This window comes from Lutra lutra, chromosome 6, assembly GCF_902655055.1.
Source record: "Lutra lutra chromosome 6, mLutLut1.2, whole genome shotgun sequence".
Classification (NCBI taxonomy): Eukaryota; Metazoa; Chordata; class Mammalia; order Carnivora; family Mustelidae; genus Lutra; species Lutra lutra.
The window spans coordinates 34781311-34796931 of record NC_062283.1 but is presented as its reverse complement, the minus strand read 5'-3'; the positions used below and the strand labels follow the sequence as shown (position 1 = coordinate 34796931).

At 46.1% G+C, this 15621-nt stretch overlaps 1 protein-coding gene across 2 annotated transcripts; it reads right to left on the bottom strand.

Annotated features, from left to right (window-relative positions):
* Nucleotides 1–2141: 2141 nt before the first annotated feature.
* LHFPL5 (LHFPL tetraspan subfamily member 5) lies at nt 2142–14776 on the bottom strand. Of its 2 annotated transcripts, none has more exons than XM_047735166.1 (4): nt 14348–14776; nt 10169–10405; nt 3491–3516; nt 2142–2258 (listed from the first exon to the last, which is right to left on the bottom strand). In XM_047735166.1, the coding sequence occupies exons 1-3, from the start codon at nt 14757–14759 to the stop codon at nt 3506–3508; spliced, it is 660 nt and encodes a 219-aa protein (XP_047591122.1). In that variant the 5' UTR covers nt 14760–14776; the 3' UTR covers nt 2142–2258; nt 3491–3505. The 2 variants fall into 2 exon arrangements, 1 of the variants encoding a protein (XP_047591122.1); XR_007128328.1 differs by lacking the exon at nt 2142–2258 and adding an exon at nt 3013–3065 and having other exon boundaries at nt 3270–3516.
* Nucleotides 14777–15621: the final 845 nt, after the last annotated feature.

The window sequence follows — 15621 nt, the reverse complement described above, 5'->3', positions numbered from 1 at the left end:
AACCACCTGTGAGAACCTGCATCCTGCAAACAACCACTGAGCCTGGAAGAATCTGACATCTTAACTGCAGCCCTGTGAGAAACCTGGAGGCAGACACCGTACCAACTCTTGCCAGATCCCTAACCCACAAAAACAAAAAACGTGTAAGCCACTGGAGGTCTGTGGCAATGTGTTACGGATACAACAGGTAACTAATGCAGGGACTGAAACAATGAAAGCATTTAAAATATCCTTCCTGTTCACTTCTCAGATGTAAATGACTAATCCTCTCTTGACCACATCTGCTCAGGCCTACTCATGGTTGGTGAAGCTTGGGCATCACAACCATCCCAACAGCCCAGCCCAAGCCAGAGGCAAGCCAGAAGCAAGAAAGCAATAAGGTGACTTGGTTAGAGGAGTGCTGATTTTATTTATTCTACATACTTCCAAAGAGGAGATTCCTGCCTTTAGGAATTTATATAAGAGTAAAGCTACTTGAGCTGATAAACAGTTACTAGATAGCAACCAAAATTAATCTTGTGATTGGAGAGATTGAATAATGAGTTTCTTTGAAGATAAAGCAAAAGGTCATCTGGGTCATCTGACTCATAAACAGAGTTGCAGATCCTTCCCCAGCACGGGGTCATTCGTAAATGGACTCGGAGCACCTTGGTGAAGCCGGCTGTTCCTGACAAGAGCAAGGTGCAGGCTGTTGGCAGATGCACCCTAAGTCCCCCAGAAGCTTCAGTGGACCACCATAGTTACTATTTTAGCGAGAAATCTTTAGAGGGTAGACTTTTAGAGAAGTTACTACTTACAAAAAGTAAAATTATGAGAAGTAAATATAACTAGAAAAGGCACTAAGCTACAGAATTTATTAGATTCTGTCATTCATCAGGTTTGCATAAAGTAAGTGCCTGACTGAAATAATTCCATCAACACAAGAAAATACAAATGTGATTATTAAGTCCCATCCTAATAGTTTCCATTACCAACAACAGGACAGTCTGTAGTACTCATTCCTAATCCATCTGAACTGTGCAAGAAACCACACTCACTGGACAGGTTGTCAAGGCTTTGATTAAAAATGTGCCCTGTGGGGGCACCTGGCTGACTCAGCCATAAAGCTTCGGACTGTTGCCTAGGTGGTGAGTTCAAGCCCCATGCTGGGGGTAGAGTTGAGTTTAAAGGGAAAAAAAGAAGCGTCCCTTACAGCCCGGGAATGAGAAACCTGCTGTGTCAGTGTCTGCACCTTGATCAAGTAACAAGATCCAAAAAAGTTTTGTTCAGTGTTTACCTCCTCCCCTCTCTTACCAGCGCCCACTTTTTCTCTTTACTGAGTGCTGCACAAGACCAGGAAAAAACACCTGTTTATCAGGTTTATCCACTGTGGATGACCAACAAAACCCAGTTTCCGTGCACCATCCCCAGGCCGGGAATAGCCCAAAGAACCTGTTTGTCTTGGTGTTTGCCACAAGGAGATATTACCTAAATTGAGTTCCCCTCTGGAGGCCGGCAAAAGATGCAGCATTTAGAGTGCCAAACTCAAAGTACTGAGCTTTTTTTTTTTGCAAGAAATATAATCTACTATAACAAATTTCTCAAGCCAGTGCCCAGTTCTAATTGGATCATATAGGGGTCCAAAGGAGAGAAAGTCAGTCTCCTAAGTTTTTAGATCTTGTGTTCACCCAATCTTCATAGGGCTTTCTGATGGATTCAGGTTCTGGTGGCCCCTCCCTTCCTTACCCACCCCAATCACCAATTAAAAAAAAAAATGTGAGAAAGAAACAGAGGACCCCTAAAACCTCCACCTGAAATGATCTAGCACACTTACAAGCACCTCTTCCCCCTCCCCTACCCTTTTAGAGCTAGGTGGCTGTTTCTAGTGTGCCTTCAAACAAATGTATCCTCAGGCAGGCTGGCTGTGGGAAACTCAGACCTGGGAGGCCCCGAGACGGGGACTCACTCAGCCCTCTCATTTTACAAAGGAGAGGCCTTGAGGGGATAAAGTGATCGCTGGTGTAAAAGGGATACGAAGAGAACTGGGGCCCCATCAGAAGAGTACCACCCATTTCTCTCCAAATATCTCTGATGTTGGTCACTGCGGGGCTGCTTGCCCCTGAAAATTTTCTGTATACACACCATGTTCTAATCCTATAGCAAAAGGCTTCAGAACGTCAGGTCTATAGTACCCAGGAACAGGGAAGCATGGAAGGTACAAGTTTTTGTCTCTGAAGAATTCGATTCCTTAATTTTCCATTGTCAGGGAGAGAGTTGACCTGTGGTATTAAAAAAAAAAAAATGCAAGAATATAAAATTTGACATTTTTAAAAAAACAGTCAAAACAAAAAAACTTCCCCATGTATGTTCACATGCGCTCTAACAGTTTGCTACTCAAAAGTGCAACCATTATGAGAAGCAGGTTAGAAACACAGGGTTTATGGCCCCACTCGAACTGAATCAGAATCTACATTTTAACAAGATCTCCAGGTGGGTTGTATGCATATTTGAGTTTGAGAATCATCTAGTAAGTATGGAGGGGGTAGTGCTAGCTTATAATTATTCAGAAAAGTACATCTAAGTGGTCAAGGATTGGAAGGTACTTTGCAAAAATTAAAATAGTTGAAATGGAGATAATCCCTCCTCCCCACACAAAGTGCCTGGCCTGCTGGAGGTCCTCAATAAATGGCAGCATTTGGAAGGTGATACTATGATGGGCCCTTTTTTTAAATGTGTTCCTTAATATTCTCATCAAATCACATTTTGGAAACTTAAAGACAACAAGGAAATTGATATGTGTGCTTCCTTTTCAACCGACATTAAAACAGGTTACATCATATTTTTCTTTTTGCCTTGGCTATTAGGAAGCATAAAGCTAAATTTAATACTCAATACAGTATTTCTGTTAGCCTAGCTTTCTGGAATATTTGTTTTCCTCTCTGTGACTCTTTTATTTTATTTTCTGTTTATTTCTTACAAATCACTTAAAATCTTTCTGAAAATAAAGGCCCAAATTAGAATGCCAATTTGTAAACAGTCTGTTCTTGTTTGCCAGGATCCAGAAAAGGATGAGTTTATGAAACCACCTCCTATTTTTTTTTTAAGATTTTTATTTATTTATTTGACAGAGATCACAAGTAGGCAGAGAGGCAGGCAGAGAGAGAGGAAGGGAAGCAGGCTCCCCGTTGAGCAGAGAGCCCAATGTGGGGCTCGATCCCAGGACCCTGAGATCATGACCTGAGCCGAAGGCAGAGGCTTTAACCCACTGAGCCACCCAGGCGCCCCACCACCTCCTATTTTAAATATTTCTTCCTGTTCTCTGTCTACTTCTCAAGACAGAAGGAGAACTAGAGGGTCTCAAATGCCAGCTAACTCCTGCCAGAGTCCTTCCTCCTCTCCCAGGCCCCACCGCAGCCCACACCAGCCATGCACCCTGCTGAGTCAACAAGGAAACAGGGAGCCCACAGCCCTTCCAAAGGCACACAGACCACCCAACAATGTGGTTACTCACCAAACTTCAGCTGCTTCAGACTTCCTCTGCAAGGAAAAAGAGAACATTATTTGTTTACAACCACGCCTCCTTTTCAGGATAAGTCCCCCCACACTACTCCCTCTCCAAACTAGATCAGATGTCATTTATTCAATCTCAAGAAGGCTTCTTTTTTTCCATAATGCTTCTCAGATTGTAATTCCATATTGCATGTTGTGTCCCCTATCAGATGGCAAGTTCCAATGAGACTGCTTCCCTCACTGCTGTACCCCCACCCCATGCCTAAAGGTGTCGGTGGGCACGTGGGGCCCAGGAGATGGTACTGAGTGGGTAGATGGATGGTGTAAAAAGTTGGAGATCCTGGAAGGACAAAACGGCGAGAGAACTAATAGTTATTAATCACCTGTATAGCGTGCAGGCGCTGTCAGTGCTTTATATGCACTATCTAACCCTTCACACAATCTTTTCATTTTTTTATTCAGCTATAATTCACTAACAAAATTTACTCATTTTAAAGTGTACAGCTTGGGGCTCCTGGGTGGCTCAGTGGGTTAAGCCGCTGCCTTCAGCTCAGGTCATGATCCCAGGGTCCTGGGATCGAGCCCCGCATGGGGCTCTCTGCTCCGCGGGGAGCCTGCCTCCACCTCTCTCTCTGCCTGCCTCTCTGCCTACTTGTGATCTGTCTGTCAAATAAATAAATAAAATCTTTAAAAAAAAAAGTGCACAGCTTAGGGGGCTCCTGGGTGTCTCAGTGGGTTAAGCCTCTGCCTTCAGCTCACGTCATCATCTCAGGGTCCTGGGATCCAGACCCACATGGGGCTCTCTGCTCAGCGGGGAGCCTGCTTCCCACGGGCCCCCTCCCCCTGCCTTCCTCTCTGCCTACTTGTGATTTCTCTGTTAAATAAATAAAATAAGTGTACAGGTTGGTGGTTGTCAATATAATCTCTGGGTTGTGCAACCACCACTGCTATCCAATTCTAGGATATTTCCGTCATCCCAAAAAGAAACCCTGTGCCCATTATCACTCTCAATCACCCCTTCTTCACAGCCGCAGGCAACTACTAAAACCTACATTCTGTCTGCATGGATTTGCCTATTCTGAACATTTTATATCATTGGGATCATACAACACATGGTCTTTCGTGCGTGGCTCCTTTCACTTACAATGTCTTCAAGGTTCATCCCCACGGTAGTAATTCTCAGTACTTCATTCATTTTTAGAGCTGAATATTATTCCTCTGTATGGATATACACAGGTCATCTATCCAAGTCATCATCTGATGCACATTTGGGTCGTTTCCACTTTTTGGCAATTATGCTGCTATGAACGTTTGTATACAAGTTGTGCAAGCATATTTTCAGTCTTCTTGCAGACATACCTAGGAATAAATTGCGAGCCACATAGTGGTAACTCTGTGTTTAACCATCTGAGGAGCTGCCCTTCTGTTTTCCACAGCAACTGCACAATTTTGGATTTTCATTAGCAGCATATGAGAGTTCCAGTTTCTCCACGTGCTCACCAACACCTGTTATTGTTCGTTTGTTTGTTTGTTTTTTCAATTTATCCTAGTGGCTGTGGTTTTGATTTGCATTTTCCTAATGACTAATGATGATGACGACTATCTTTTCATGCGCTTATTGACCATTTGGATATCTGCGGTAGAGAAATGTCTATTCAAAGCCTTTGCCCAGGCGCGCCTGGGTAGGTCAGTGGGTTAAGCATCTGCCTTCTGCTCAGGTCAGGATCTGGGATTCCTGGGACTGAGCCCCGCATCAGATTCCTTGCTCAGTGGGAGGCCGGCTTCTCCCTCTCCCTCTGCTTGCTGCTCCCCTGCCTGCTTGTGATCTCTCTGTCAAATAAGTAAATAAAATCTTAAAAAAAAAAAATCATTTAATCATTTGCCCACTTTAAAAATTGGGTTATCTATATTTTTATTATTTGTTAAGTTGTAGGAGTTTTTAATGTATTCTGGATACTAGAATCGTGATTTGCAAATATTTTCTCCCAGTCTTTGCATTATATTTAGACTTTCTTGTTGGTGTCCTTTGAAGCACAGAAGTTTTCAATTTTTTATGAAATCCAGTTTATATATATTTTTGCTTTGGTTGCTTATGTATTAGGCATCCCATCTAAGAAACCTCTGCCCAATTCAAAGTCACAAAGATTTATACCTATGTTTTCTTCTAAGATTTTTATAATTTTACATCTTACATTTAGGTCTTTAATCCATTTTGAGTTAGTTTTTGTGTATGATGTGAAGTGAGTAATCCAACTTCATTCTTTTGCTGGTTGTTCCAGCACCATTTATTGAAAAGACTATTCTTTCCCTCCACTGAATGGTCTTGGCACTCTTGTTGAAAATCAGTTTGCGGGGCTCCTGGGTGACTCGGTGGATTAAAGCCTCTACCTTTGGCTCAGGTCATGATCCCAGGGTCCTGGGATAAGCCCCGCATCGGGCTCTCTGCTATGCAGGGAGCCTGCTTCCCTTCCTCTCTCTCTCTCTCTCTGCCTGCCTCTCTGCCTACTTGTGATCTCTGTCAAATAAATAAATAAAATGTTTAAAAAAAGAAAAGAAAAGAAAAAATCAGTTTGCAAGAGGGATCTGGGTACCTCAGTCAGTTGAGCTTCTGCCCTCAGCCCAGGTCATGTCCTAGGGTCCTGGGATCGAGCCCTACATCCATTGGGCTTCCTGCTCAACCGAGAGTCTGATTCTCCCTCTTCCTCTGCCCTTTCCCCTCACTTGTGCTCTCTCTCTCTCTTTCTCTCAAAATAAATAAAATCTTTAAAAAAAATCATTTTGCCGTGGATGTTTGGCTTTACTTCTGGACTCTCAATTTTATTCCATTGATCCGTATGTCCATCCTCATGCCAGTACCACACCATCTTGATTACTGTAGCTTTGTAGTAAGTTTCAAATCAGGACATGAATGTCTTCCAATTTTGATCTTCATAATTTGGCTGCTTCTGGGTCCCTTTTATTTCCATATGAAATTTAGAATCCGCTTATCAATCTCTGCAAAAAGCCAGCTGGGATTTTGATAGGGATTGCATTGAATCTGTAGATCAGTTTGGGGAGCATTGCCATCTTCATGTATTAAGTTTTCTGAGTGATGAATATAGATGTTTCCATCTATTTAGGCCTTTGATATCTTCCAACAATGTCTTTTAATTTTCATGTACAAATCTTACACTTCTCATTAAATTTATTTCTACGTATTTTAGTCTTTCTGATGCTATTATAAATGAAACTGTTTTCTTAATATCATTTTCAAATCATTCATTGCTAGTTTATACAAATGCAACAAATTTTTGTATACTGCTTATATCCCGCAACCTCACTGATGTTGTATATTAGCTTTAATAGTTTTTTAGTGGATTATTTAGGATTTTCCATATGCAAAATCATGTCATCTGCTAATACAGACAGTTGTACTTCTTCATCTCCAAACTGGATTTCTTTCCTTTTTTTTTCTAGCCTAATCACCCTGGCTAAAATCTTCAGTACAATCTTCCGCAGCAGTGACAGGAGAAGACATCCTCATCTTCTTGCTGAGCCTTCTCTTGTTCACGACTTTTTGAAGCAGGTATTTTTTACAAATGAGGAGAAACCGGCCACCTCATCTCCATAAAAATGAGGCTCAGATGAGGAAACTGAGACTCAGAGAAATTGAGTAATCTCTGCAAAGTCACAACTAGATAACAATGGAGCCCAAACTTTATTTTTATTTAAATTCAATTCTCATATAATGTATTATTGATTTTAGTGGTAGAGGTCAGTGATTCATCAGTCCTATATAATACCCAGTGCTCATTACATCACGGGCCCTTCTTAACGTTCATCACCCTGTTACCCCATCCCCCACACCCTCCTCCAGCAACCTTCAGTTTATTTCTTATGCTTAAGAGTCCCTTATGGTTTGTCAGAGCCCAAATTTTAAACCCAGATCTGACTCCAAAGCCCACACTCACTCTCTGCCTCCTTAACCCCTCAACAACTATGTACTTGTGCAAGGTTTCATTTCTGCTTTCATTGTTTCGTTCATGCCACACAATAATGGAGGGGACAGAGCAGGAGTTGGTGTCCCCCTTTTCACCTTGAAGAAAGTGGCCTGGCAGGACTGGGACTCAACCTCTGCTTTCCTGACCAATTCTGTGCTTTGACAGAGGCAATAACTACGTCACTGAGTACTTAGATCTATTCAGAAAGGTTATGTGAGTGTTTTCTAACAGGTAATAAACTAAAAGGATAAATTAAGTCCTCCATGATAGTGAAGGAACTAAAATACGGAGAGGAAAAAGTCTGAAAAGATTGATGGCAAGTGCATGGGATCTGAAAGGAGAAAGACAAGGAAGGAGAAAAGAGTGAACAGACATTATGATTGGTAAAGAAAAGTGTCAAAGGGACAAAACCATCTCTTCATAAGAAACCACTTTAGGGGCGCCTGGGTGGCTCAGTGGGTTAAGCCTCTGCCTTCGGCTCAGCTCATGGTCTCAGGATCCTGGGATTGAGTCCCGCATCAGGCTCTCTGCTCTGTGGAGAGCCTGCTTCCCCCTCCCTCTCTGCCTACTTGGGATCTCTCTCTCTCTCTCTGTCAATTGAATTTAAAAAAAAAAAAAAAATCTTAAAAAAAAAAAAAGAAAGAAACCACTTTAGGGGTGCCTGGATGGCTCAGTGGGTTAAGCCTCTGCCTTCAGCTCAGGTCATGATCCCAGGGTCCTGGGATCAAGCCCCGCATCAGGCTCTCTGCTCAGCAGGGAGCCTGCTTCCCTTCCTTTCTCTCTGCCTGTCTCTTTGCCTGTTTGTGATCTCTGTCTGTCAAATAAATAAATAAAATCATTAAAAAAAAAAAAGAAAGAAACCACTTTAAAAGGAATTATGTGACGGCACCTGGGTATCTCAGTTGGCTAAGTGTCTGACTCTTTTTTTTTTTTTAGATTTTATTTATTTATTTGACACAGAGACACCGTGAGAGAGGGAACACAAGCACAGGGAGTGGGAGAGTGAGAAGCAGCCTTCCCATTGAGCAGGGAGCCCAATGTGGGGCTCGACCCTGGGATCAGGACCTGAGCCAAAGACAGACGCTTAACAACTGAGCCACCTAATCTCAGCTTGCATCTTGATCTCAGGGTTGTGAGCTTTGGACTCCATGCTAGGTGTGGAGCCTATTGAATGAATGAATGAATGAATGAATGATGTCAATAGAATTTCTTTCCAGCTGAAAGAATCCCTTCTGAAAAGGAAAGAATGCACATGAGTAATGTAAAATATTCTAAGGCAGGTTGGGCCAGCCTTGAGGCTGAGAGCTGAACAAAATGCCTCCAGCAGCTCCTGCTGAAACTTCCCTGAGAAACCCTCCATCACTGGAGAAAATGCTGGCTGTGCCCATTGCTGCTGGACCCCCCACCTCCAACCTGTCCTCACAGGGTTGCTGTGCAGATTAAATAAAAATGGCTCCTGTGAACAAAACTCACATCACTTCTGCACATGGAAAAGGCTCAGTAAATACTAGTTCCTTTCTCCCTTCCACTTATGGGGTTTACAAGGGACCCAGACCTTAAGTGCTCCCACAATGGAAAGATACCTCACTCTTCTCTCCTCCTTGGCCCAGCTCATTCTAGTAATTTGCTTTTCATCTTTAACCACAAAACTTAGGTGTGTGAGTCTTCTTAAACTCCCAAACAAGGACGAGATGTTTGATTACTTCCTTGTGGAGAAGTGGGTGCTGGGCTGAGCTAGAGAAGACCAGAATTTTGGGTCTTCCTTGTCATCACCTTTTTGTGTGCCTCTGGGTGGGTCTCCCTCCTGGGCTTCAAGTTCCTTATCTGGGAAGGGTCCTTGGTCATGTGGGGGAGGGGGGCAAGGAGGTTTGCCTCTTTCTTGTAGTTCAGGGCAATCGGGTGAAGACAACTATGGGGAAAGGAGACTGGAGAGGTCTCTGTGGAGCCACAGGCCCCTCACAGCGGCCGCCTGCTGGAAGTAGGCATTTGGGGATTGACAAGGGTGTGAGACAGGACTTACCCTATGACTAGGAGATAAAATTTATGTCCCTAAAAGCCCCTTAACACAGGAGAAGTGCCTAATGAGATACAGGAGCAGAAAGTACCCTAGGAGGAAGAAAGGTCAATGGGAAACAGAAAAGGCTGAAGGGTCTGCCTGGCTTTGGGTCAGCTACAACTGACTCTTATGACTCAGGGATAGGACTTGGGCAGGACGGAAATTGAAACAGGATGGCATACAGAGAACCCCAAGGCTCTCTCCCCAGCTCAAGGGAGCACCCACCATCTGCACTCTAAGAGCTGTCACTTCTGCCCCCCTAACCTACCTTTCTCCTCCTGCCCCAACAACTCAGCCCCTCTGCTCACCTGTTGTTCCTCTCTCTACCAAACTCCCAGTGAACTTCCAGACCCAGCCTCAGTGCCACCTTCTACTGGAGGCCATCCCTAGGTCCCAGGCTGGATCAGAGTTCTCTCCCCTGTAGACCCTGATGAGAGTGGGGGTGTGCGGGAGACAGGAGGACACCCTTCTATCACAGACAGCCTCTCTCATCACCTGCTGGCTTGTAAACCCCCACTGGCCCTTGGCTTCTGGAATAAGGGCTGTGTCTGATTGGTCTTGGTGTCCCCAACCCCAGGTTAGGGACAATCCTCTGGCGACTGGTGGAGAGGAAGCCCCACCTCCCAGGGGGATGGTGAATTACCTTTTCCATCTGCCTTGTAGTCATCAGGGAGGAGCTTGTCCTGCCGGTAGCCCAGCACAAAGGCCAGGAAGGAGAGGATGAGGGCGTCTCCAATGCTGAGGATGGCCAGCATGAAGGCCCAGCGGATGGTGCACTGGCCCAGTGTGTACTTGCCTGTCTGCTCCCCACACATGCGCCGCACCTCACTTGAGTCCCAACCGTCGGGGTAGACCAGGCAGCCAATCATCAGGCCTGTGGCTGAGGGGGCAGAAGTGCGGGCAGACAGCATCAGGCTGGATGTGCTCAGCCTGCCACCTCCCACCTTGCACTGCTGCCATCTTGTCACCTCCCTTCTTTTCGTGTTAACAGCCTTGAGAGGTATGGGGCAGTGCCTACCATCATTCTTGTAGAACCCAGGGGAGAAAATTGAGGATCCAAGAGCTAAAATGACTTCCCTTTGGTCAGGAGTAGAGGCAGAAAGCGGAGCTCCCCAGCCCAGGGAAAATTCTGCCATGGCACCAGGTGGTCCTACCAGGCCCGCAGCCACGCCCCTAACTTTGGACTTGATGAAGCACTAGCGACCCTGGCTTCAAACCCCCGCAAAATCCGTTCTCAGCCCAGAGAACTCATCACTTCTAAGATGCACAATTGCTCATACTCCAGTATCTCTGAAATACGTATAATAAGAAAGCTTCAGGCTGTGGTTTGAGTAGAAGTATTTTTCCTGGGCACCTGGGTGGCTCAGTTGGTTAAGCATCTGACTCTTGATATCAGCTCAGGTCTTAATCTCTGGGTCGTGAGTTCAAGCCCTGCATTGGGCTACTTAAAAAAAAAAAAAAAGAACAAGTATTTGCACATAGAATAACAGCATGTCCTACAACTTGGAATCTTAGATTTAATGAATATACAAAGTCTTCCAACCCCCTCTCTGGCTGCTTCCTTTGTGAACCTTTCATTCAAGCAAATAGGTCTCTTGATCTTGACCCAGTACAGGTCAGTGCAGCTACTCACACTTCCCTGAATTTACGAATCCCTAATATTTATTTAAAATACTAATTTCCAAAAAATCCTTTCAGCAGAGCTGTAAGGATTACATGTGGTCATGTAGGGAAAACGCTCACGGCAGCATCTGGTTCATGGTAGGCAACTAGTCCCTGTCCATCGTTGCTATTGTTATTGGCATTGAAGCCAAGTGAATGGAAGCAACTTCAGTGGATGTGGATGGCATTAGAGGTGTTCACAGGTATTTCACGTACATAGTAGGGTTGTACTTCCTTGCTCTTCTCTTTTCAAGTTAGGTAAGGCCTCAAGACTTCCCTTAGACAACAAAATGTGTGCATTTCCAGGCCAGAGCATTTAACCACTAGAGAGAGACCTTCCAGAGCATCCTTTCGCTCTGCAATGACACCAGCCAGATGACAGCAGATGCTCCATCGGCCAGGGTTCCAGGAGAGAACAGTGAGAGCAGAGCCCCCAGCTGGTCATCAGTGGGCACGCACTACAAGCAAAAACTGAAGCTTTGTTTTAAGCCACTAAGATTTGGGAGTTATTTGTCACCTCATCCATCCTGACTGATAAAGTGGCTTTTGTGTTTTTTTCACATTTACTGAGCACCTGCTATGTGTCAAGCGCTGGAGAAGGTGTTTTATGTGTATTAGACATCCCATCCTCACCAGAACCTTGTGATGGGAGGTCTGTTGCTACGTTCTAGAGGTGAGGTTACCAAGACTCAGAGAGACAAGCAACTTGCCCTACCTGGGTTTCTAGGAGCTGGAACCACACACAGCTTACACCTGGCATCCAGAAGCTGGATTAACATTGTTAAACTACAGCCTCACACTGCCCCAGTCATCGATCCTCTTTCCTTTCTCCTGCTCCCCTCCCTGGTCTCAGGCTTCTTGGCAAGGGTAAACTAACTGGTTTAGTCCCATCTGCTGTCTGCCCTCTTCATCCCCCCCTTTGGCTCATCTTTCATTCCCCTCCATTAAAGAATGGAACATAACACCATCTTTACCCTCCCCCAACATAAATGTTTCACAGGATGGCATCCGGCCACCTCTGCTATCACTGTCTCTAGCTTCATGATCTGGAGTCTAATTCAAATGGCCTGCTGATGCCTCTCCCATCCAGGCCTTCCCAAGCACAGTGCCTGTTCAGCAAATGGCACTTGCTGCAGGATGTTGTGGGAGGGGGCAGCATGGAGAATGAGAGAAATGGTTGTGTTTCCAGCCTTCCATAGCTCTGATACGGTGGACCAGCTGGTAACCATGCCAGGGTCCATTCTACTCTTCTTTGTCACAGAACTGCTAAATCTTCATTCTCCCGCCTTCCCCCCAGTGCCCACTGAGATTTACCTTAGCCCTGCCCCAGCCTCTCCCTCAATGTATAGAGACCAGAGGAGAGGGAGAAGGTAGATGGATTGGGGAAGCAGCTCCAGAGCCAGGTGACTACCCTGAGTACAAGATTTTGAAACAAAGGTTTTGTTCATCATTACCTGTGCTAAAAGATAAGTTACCCACTAAGCGCTTATCTATAAAATAAGAGGAATATCTCCCTCACTAAGGTAGGGATGGGGTTCCTCCAAATGATATATATGAAAGTGCTTGGTCAGCCATTATACCTATGTAAATGTGTGGCTCAATAAAAATGTCTTTGGAATACATCCAGTTTCTTAGAACCCACTGCCTTAATTCCCCTAGGTCCTTAATCGCCGGTTGGTTTGCTATAGACTTGGTCAAGTCTTTTCCTTATTCCCAGATTCCTCACTGTAGTTGGCAGGGATACCTACACCTCCCTGGGGTCCCCCTCCAACTCTGACAGAGCGTTTGAGTCTATGTGTCTGGTTGTCTGGGATTCTGATCCCTCCTTTACTCCCCCTGTTATGGATAATACTGCTTCTCATTCTAAGCAATGATGTCAAGATGGTTTTCTCTCTAGTCTGCAGTTCTAGCACTGCTCCTAGACATTTCCCAGTATGGGCAGCCTGTGCCTGGTCCTTGGGATAGGATGGGACCAAGGCCTGCAGGACAAGGCTTAGAGAACAGGACCAGCAGGCTCAAGGGCTGAGAGGCCTGCCTGGGCCAGGAGCAAGAAAAAGGGGCAGGGAAGGCCTTATTTCTGGGCACCATAAGTAGCCACCTACCCCACACAGTTTTAAAGACCCTAGCCACTGGGGGTGCCTGGGTGTCTCAGTTGGTTAAACATCTGCTTTCAGCTCAGGTCATGATCCCAGGGTCCTGGGATCGAGCCCCGAATCAGTGTCCCTGCTCGGCGGGGAGTCTGCTTCTCCCTCTGCCCCTCCCACTCTCTCTCTCTCTCTCTCTGTCAAATTAAAAAAAAAAAAAATCTTTAAAAAAAAAGACTCTAGCCACCACCCTACTCCCCCATCACAAAATACCACTCCCATTTACTGCCTCAAGTATGGAAACCTATAACTAGGGAACAAAGACTTTCATTCCACCATGAAAGGGAACTTAAATGCAAGTTTCTATGGGAAAGGTCACAGCATAACACTCCAAATCAATAACTGACCTTAGAATCTCCCTGAGAGCAATTTGGGGTGGGAGGGAAGGAGTGAGGATAGGGATCTGTGGATCCTTAAAGGAGAAAGAGCAAATGCCCAGAACTGGGAGATGGAGACATCTAGGATGTGCTTGACAATTTTGCCCTGGGTTGGATCCTATTCCCACATGGCCAACAATGGAAGTTTCCTTCTTTTTCCTTCTCAGAGCAAACAACCTCTGATGTGGTGGCCTGGGAGTCAGGACACCTTCTATCAACTAGTTGTGTGCTCCTGGGCAAGTCACTTCCCCTCTCTGGACCTCAGTTCCCATCTACAAGATGAGGGGGTTGAACAATTTGATCTCAACAATTCTTTTGGTCTCAGCCATTCTAAAATTCTCTACTCCTCAGAAGCTTCTGCAGAGCACTGAGTATGGCTGGGCTAAAGGAGAACAGCTGAGGGGCACCTGGCTGGCTCAGTTGGTAGAACATATAACTCTTGATCTTGGGGTTGTGAGTTCAAGCCCCCTTTGGGAGTAAAGATTACTTTAAAAAAATTAAATCTTTTAAAAAAATAAAATAAATGTAAAGGAGAACACCTGGGTAAGAGACCCAGAGCATCCACAGAGGGTGGAATGCTGCAGCTTCCCCGGTGGCCTGGGTTGGGCCCCTGCTAGTCCTCCCATTAATCCTGCTCACCTGCAGCCAGCTGCATCCATGCGCAGATCTTGTAGACAGTGGCCGTGTTGCAGACAAAGAAGAGGCTAAAGCAGATGATGGAGCCAATGATGAGGAACATGGCCAATGCCACAAAAAACATGGCGGTCTTGAAGGCTCTAGAGGGAATGGAGGAGAAGTCCAGCGGGCCACCCTTGCAGATGAGTTCAGAGGACAGCACGTTGCCCACACAGTAGGAGAAAAGGCCAAAGTAGCCTGCCTGGGGTGTGTTAACACTGTCACCGATCCAGTAGGGCTGGATGAAGAGGGCCATGACCAGTACAGAGAAGCAGATGGTGAGTGTGCCCCACATCACACCCACAGCCCTGGAGTTTCGCACATAGTTGGTATGGTAGATCTTGGCTGCCTCCTGGGCAGGCAGCAACTTCACCATGGTGAGGACTTAGGCCCTAGGCTGGGATCCTGTGGACTGTAAGCCAGTGGCTTAGCAGACAGCGGCCTAGGAGTGGGTCACTCCTTAGCCGGGCCGGGAAGGAGGCTGAGGTAAGGATACAAGGTGAGGGTTCCTCCAAGAAGAAGAAAGAGGATTAATAAGACCAGGAAGACAACCTTGGTTTCTTCAGCGTAAGCTTGTCCAGATGCCTTTGTCCGCTCTAGCCAGGCTGTCTCCGGTCTTCTTCCTCTCCAGTCTGCCAGGGTCTTGGGCCTACTGGCGCCGCCCTGCCCCTCCCCCCATTTCCAGCTCCCGGCTCCAGAGAGCTCCGCCTCTTCGCGCGGCTCGGTCCCTCCTTTCTCCCGCCTACGAAAGTGCTGCTTCAGCACCGCGGCCAGCGCCGCGGGAATCGGGTCAGAGGAGGCTTTGGAAGCCAAGACCCGGCCGGGGGAGGGGCGGGGAGCGCCCGGCCCGCCCATCGCGCACTCCAGCCTCAGGAAACTGAGACCTTTCTAAACCCTCCTGAGCGCCAGGGCCGGGGTGTGGGTGGGAGAGCTTCCAAAAACTGGGAGGCTGGGGCTGCGACTGTCACTGTCACAGTCCTCCCGCTCAATTCCTGCTGCAAAACCAAAACCTCGTCCAGAGCACTATCTGTTCCCCCACCCCCACCCCAGTCCCATCCAAACCCTCCCTGGCTCCCTAGTCGCCTTCTCAGAACTCCCAACCCCCTGGAGTCCAGCAAAACCTTTTCTGATTGTGTCTTCTGGTCACTGGTTTCTGGTCTCTGTGGCTTCTCTCAAACAACAATTACTAAGAGCGTACTATGTCCTAAGCCCTATGTTGGAGGATATCTTCCCTAAGC

Excerpts from the sequence above, each read along its gene's own strand:
- LHFPL5 (XM_047735166.1), bottom strand. The coding sequence starts at position 14,759 with ATGGTGAAGTTGCTGCCTGCCCAGGAGGCAGCCAAGATCTACCATACC. Across the intron at positions 10,406-14,347 it reads ATGGATGCAGCTGGCTGCAG|CCACAGGCCTGATGATTGGC; the intron begins GTGAGCAGGATT and ends CTGCCCCCTCAG.